The 6,190-nt window shown below is 46.8% G+C and overlaps 1 protein-coding gene across 1 annotated transcript; it reads left to right on the top strand.

The window, feature by feature from the left end:
* Positions 1-4,288: 4,288 nt before the first annotated feature.
* Positions 4,289-5,634, top strand: LOC115316160 (the record flags this gene model as incomplete). The annotated part of the gene is made up of 1 exon (XM_029975494.3): positions 4,289-5,634. A coding segment is annotated over one exon (1,146 nt), but the record flags the coding sequence as incomplete, so codon positions are not given.
* Between the last annotated feature and the right edge of the window lie 556 nt (positions 5,635-6,190).

The following is a 6,190-nucleotide window of genomic DNA, read 5'->3' as shown; positions in this document are numbered from 1 at the left end:
CTAACGAGCGCGACGCTCGGTTTTCAGGCTCACGCTGTCGAGACGTGGACCTCACTACTGTAGCAACGATCGAGTGCAGTGTTAATACGCTGATCGCAATCTATCATAAGCACGTTCAACCGTTTTTATTGCGTCGCTGACCCCGTTAAAAACGTTTACCGCGCGCCCAAAATGCCAGATAAATGAGCCTCATCGTTTGTCTCGATCGATGCGCTTATCGCTGCACTGATTTTTCGAACCTGGTGATGCCGTCCCCGGATAACGCAACGCAACACATGTCGGCACACTCTTACCTGGCAGGGTGTAGTCGCTCGAAGTAAAATGAAGCGAGCACACCGGCATGGTCTCGGTGACACTTTTCCCAATCCGAAGGACGCGGACCCACTCGTCGCGTCTGTTTACCACGTCTGGGCCCCTCCGACATGTTTCCCAGGCGTTCGGAAATCGGTGAAACGACAAATTATGGTCTTTCCACGCGGCGGCGGTGCATTGGGGCACCGAACAGTGCCGTTTGCACTTGGAGACGGCTGTTTTAGCGAGACGGTCGTCAACATCGCTGGAATCCGCCATAGCAGCCTCCCGGAGACCCTCAAATATTTCGTTCTGGCTACCGCCACGAGAGGGCGAGCGGCGAACTGGAGACGCGAATAGACTAGATGGCACATGTATATTCCTTACCGTCGGTGTCGTGCTAAGCTACACTGAAAGTTTAATCCCCATACCTTCGTCTTGCATGCTACTGAAACGAATGGTGTTTTACCAAGCTTCTCTGGGTACTCTGCATACATGCCGTTCATGCTCGTTTTCCAGTGATCGATGTATAGATGCTTTACACACGTGCCAATACAGCCGCCATGGCTGACCTTCTCTTGTCTTGCCGAGATACCGAACCGCTGAAAAGGGCATTGCCGAGCCTCCACAGAGGCCAATGCTGGGGCGAAGGACACAATAAAATCTAACCTCATCCAAGTTGTTAATCAGCCCACTCGTGGTGATAGCATTCTTGATCTTGTCCTTACTAGCTCTCCGGAACTTATAGAAAATGTTGACTCTGTTCCAGGTTTAAGCGACCACAATATCTTGCTCATTGAGTTATCAATTCCCGTCCTCACGAGGAACCCCACAATCAAAACAATCCGCGACTTCAACAAAGCTGATTACGTGGCAATAAATCAGCACTTATCTTCCTTTTATCAAACATACGCCGAAAACTTTTTTCAAGGTCGGTTGAAGAAAACTGGTTACATTTTAGAAATAAAATAAACAGTCTCACTGAGCAGTTCGTCCCCATTTTCACTGTGCGGAGCGACAGGAATAACCCCTGGTATAACAAAACACTGCGTTCATTGAACAAAAAGAAACGTTTGTATAAAAGAGCGAGACGACTGAACGTTAACTCTGTTTGGAATGAATACTTTGCGTGCCTCAAAACTTATACAAAAAGTATTAGATCGTCAAAACAGAAATTCTTCTCTTTAGATTTACCAAGAATTTTGCGCTCTAACCCCCAGAAGTTTTGGAAAATATTTTCGCCTAGAGGCACTCACTCGATTCATCTTCAGGACGAAAATTGAGTCGCTGTATCTGAGCTTCATTGCGCTACTGTATCAAATAATTATTTATCTTCTGTGTTCACCTGTGAAAATACCACTGATATTCCATGTTTACCCTTGTCCGACTTTGTACATATGGCTTCCATTGACATTACAGCTGATGGAATACTTCACCTCATAGAAAGATTAAAACTAGGGTCATCTTGTGGTCCCGATAATATAAACTCGAAAATTCTGAGCAATACCAAAGTTACATCTAGTGAGTGTCTTAAATTGATCTTTTCTCAGTCACTGGAGCGAGGTTGCTTACCCTTGGACTGCAAGCTGGGCAAGGTCGTTCGAGTCTTTAAAAGCGGCGATCGTAAGCTGCCCTCGAACTACCGTCCCATTTCATTAACCTGCATTGCGTCCAAACTTCTTGAGCATGTAATATCTTCTCACGTTATTTCCCCCTAGAAGAAAATAACTTTTTTTACAATCGCCAGCATGGTTTTCGGAGGGGCTTCTCGTGCGAAACGCAACTTGTAGAGTTCACTAATGAACTTTTCACTAATACTGACTCACTAAGCCAAACAGATGCCTTGTTCCTTGATTTCTCGAAGGCATTCGACGGGGTTCCTCATCATCGCCTAATCGATAAACTTTCTTTTCTTGGCATTGACCCTCTTGTTGTCTCCTGGATACGTGACTTTCTTTTTTCTCGTACTTAGTTCACTGTTGCTAACAACCATAAATCAAACTGCAGTCGCATCACTTCTGAAGTTCCTCAGGGATCCGTGCTTGGGCCTTTACTGTTTCTAACATTTATTAACGATTTACCTAACTCAATCACGTCTAGCATCCGTGTCTTCGCGGATGACTGTGTTCTGTATCGCAAAATTAATTCTCACAATAACCATCTTCAGCTTCAAAGTGATTTAAGTTTAATTTATGCTTGGTGCTCCAAATGGCTTATGTCATTGAATATGTCGATATGCAAGCTGGTTCGCTTTACTCGGAAAAAAACAACAAGCAACTTTTCATATTTTATTGGCTCCGACCTAGTTGACTCTACATCTTATTATAAATACCTCGGTGTAACGCTGAAAAGTGATCTAATCTGGAATAACCACATCGAAACTATTGTGGCAGAAGCTTCCCGGACTCTGGGGTACATCAAACGAAATTTGAAAGAAGCGCCCTCTCACTTACGAAAATTGGCCTACGAAACATATGTGCGACCGAAATTGGAATACGCATCAGCCATTTGGAGCCCACACCAAGCCTATCTCATCAGCCATCTTGAGTCCATCCAAAATCGTGCTGTTAGGTTTATCCTAAACGACTATTTCCCAACGACTAGTGTTTCATCTCTCAAACGTCAGCTCGATATCCCAAACTCTCAACGTACGACGTAAAATAACACGCTTAAGTTTGTTTCATAAGGTTTACCATTTTCACCCAATACTACGTTCCTCACTGCTTCTTCCTCCTAGCAGATCATCATCACGGCTAAACCAGTCACGACATGTGTCGCGGATCACTGGTCGCACTAATTATTTTAACCAATCTTTCTTGCCACAGACCATCATAGACTGGAACGACCTGCCACCTGATATAGCGGCCATTGATGACCCCACCTTGATTCGTGATGCTATAATTTCACGTTTTTACTAAGAATCAATCATTGTATTTTTTCACATCTTATGCAAGTGCAGCATTGTTAGCTGCAACACCTGGTGCTTTGTTTTTGTATTTTTTCATGTATGACCCGACCCCCCCCCCCCCCCCCTATGCAATGCCCTTGAAGAAGGACACTGACAGGGTATTTATGCTCGCCGAGGTTTTTAGTTGCACGTGACATATGAGAGCTCAACTACCCAGAACAGAATTTGCGGCTCGAAATTCGGCTTCTTTCCGCCCAAAAACCGCCGATCAAGAACTGGCCGGTTCGAGTCTCGCTCACTCTCTTTTCCGCGGCCACGGGCCTTTTCTAAGGTATCGATGCGAGTCATGCGACCACCAAATTTAATCAAAGTCATGGGTCACTGAAGGCACACACTCAATATTAAAAATAGAAAAAAATATGAAACCCATTTTTTGTGGCTTCTAAAAAGCTGCAAATACGTTGATTGAAAAAAAAGTTCCACAGACAACCGGAAGCAATCTGTGCGTGCGTCGTTTCGCGTACCGTGGGGCACGCAGGGACGGCGATGGCAGCGGACGACGGGCGTGGGACCTCTATTTCAGAACTGTCGTTCGCGGTACCGGCGAATTTCGTCTGCCTTTAAAAGAGAAATTTGGGACTGATCAAAAGAATTGGTGTTCATCCCGTACGACACGCCCGATCACCAAGCCGATTTGCACGAAGACGTCGCCGAGCCGTCGCTCCCTTCTCGTGGCTGAAGACATCGCTCGTGCAAACGTCAAGCACGACGTGTCTACTTCGAGTTGAATATGCACGCGTACGATTTCTTTACTAGGTGAGAATGTCGCCAATGCGTGGTGCATCCCGACTTCGACCCAGGAGTGCTTTTACTAGAGGACAATCGACAGAAACTTACCAACTTACAGTTTATCGGCTGAATTATTACTAAGGAAAGAGATTTAGCAGTTTCAATATGCCCCAGTAGCTCGAGGAGGAAGAAGAAGACGCCGTTGCGAACGGCCGTGGAAAAATGCTCTCTGGTGGAAACACCGCATCGGCCACTGGCCGAGTTATTTCTAAGTCTTCGGATGTCGTCTCTAACGAATACAAGGTCATACTTCCACGTCTGCCAACCGGTAACATCGTCCTCAACTCCGTATTTCTCCACGCCGATCTGACTGCTAGGCCATACACGGCCCCGGACTTTCGAGACGCCATCAAAGATGTTATCGACCTGAAAGACGTCAAAGCCACCGGACAATTTCAGATGAGTCATGTGTGGATGGTGACCTGCGTCAACGCCCTCGCCAAAGAGAAGCTTTGCAGTCGTGGTGAGTTGGTCGTGAAAGGCAAGAAATGCCTTGTCCTTGACCCAGACAGCCGGGACCTAAAGATCAAGCTTATTTGGCTTCCGGACTACCTCGAAGATAGGCGTATCATCGAAGCTCTGGCGCCTTACGGCACAGTCCGTAACATCAGCCGAGGGAAATGGCGGTGCCCCGGCATGGAGCACATGGACACCCTCAACAGGGAAGTTAACATCACCCTGCATGAAGGAATCACCACGGAGAAAATTCCATTCCTACTTAAAGTGTATGGATGTCAATCGCTCATCCTTATTCCAGGAAGACCACCCTTGTGCCTCAGGTGCAACAGGGTAGGACACGTCCGCCGACAGTGCAGAACACCGCGCTGCTCGGAATGTAAACGCTACGGACACACCGCAGACGACTGCGTCACAACGTATGCAAGCAAGCTTCGCGGAACGATATCCCAGGACGAAGGGGAACGGTCTGAGCTCCTGATGGATGTCTCGGAGGTTGTCGATGCTTCGGGGCACACACCACCCGCAGAAGCTTTTAAGAGCCAAGCCGAAGGTGACCTACCAGCAGCAGTGGCCGTCCCCCAAACCACGGAAAACGATCCAGAACTCCTCCCTGAACCATCCCCCCCACCTGACGATGATGACGACAACTCGTCCACAACCACGGTCGTCGGGGAGGATGCTACAGCAAGTGGAGACGACACCACCACCACCTTTGAGGTGGCACCAACGACCATCGGGTTGGATGCAGACGCGCTGAAGCCGCAAGATCCTTCAGAAGGACTCGGCTATCAGTCTGACACTGTTGTAGCTGATGAAGGGGCTGTCGCAAAATCGAGAAAAGATAGGAAGCAGGTAGGAACCAGACACCAGCCGTATCGAAAACAAAGTAGCCATAAGACGCTTGAAGATGGTCATGAGGGGCTTTAGCTCACCCTAATGCCCCTCATAAAATCCGCCCTGCCTTTGCATTTTTTAACGTTAAATGTGAGGGGCTTAAGGTCTAAAAGGAAACAGTACCAACTTCTAAGGCTCTTGAATCACGAGCATATTGACATAGCCGCAATACAAGAAACGAAATTGTCATCAGATGAAGACGTGGCAGAGGCTTTAGAGCCTTTTCGAAAGGACTTCGAAATATGTGTGAGTCAGGCAGTAGGCCTTTCTGCCGGTTGTTTTCTGTTTCTTCGTAAAAAGCTTGGCTATTCGTCTGTTTCCTTGACCAGAGACCAGGAAGGGCGTCTCATTTTATGTGACCTTTCTTTAAGACAGATCAACTGGCGTTTTATTTGTATATATGCTCCTAATACGGTGAATGGAAGGACTTCTTACTTCCAGTTTCTATCACATTTTCTGAACACCGACAAAACAGTTGTACTAATGGGAGATTTTAATTGTGTCTGTAGCGCAGAAGACCGTGCGCTACAGCAGACACGGTATGACAAAAGCTCTGCGTTACTCATTGACATACTCCAGGAGCGCAACCTTGTAGATGTGGCATGTCGGAAAGACCAATCAATACGCTTCACCCACTTTCAAGGTGTTTCACACGCTCGTCTTGATAGAATATATGTGTCAGGCGATGCATCTAATCAAATGAAGAACTATAGCGTTAAACCGGTGTTCTTTTCAGACCATTGTTTAGTTTCTGTTAGCTTCGGGACCAAAACTCTCCGTGTTTTTCGG

The sequence above is a fragment of the Ixodes scapularis genome, unplaced genomic scaffold (genome assembly GCF_016920785.2).
Source record: "Ixodes scapularis isolate PalLabHiFi unplaced genomic scaffold, ASM1692078v2 PGA_scaffold28__5_contigs__length_5199819, whole genome shotgun sequence".
Lineage (NCBI taxonomy): Eukaryota > Metazoa > Arthropoda > Arachnida > Ixodida > Ixodidae > Ixodes > Ixodes scapularis.
Note: the sequence above shows the minus strand (reverse complement) of the source record. Positions and strands in the feature narration are given on the sequence as shown.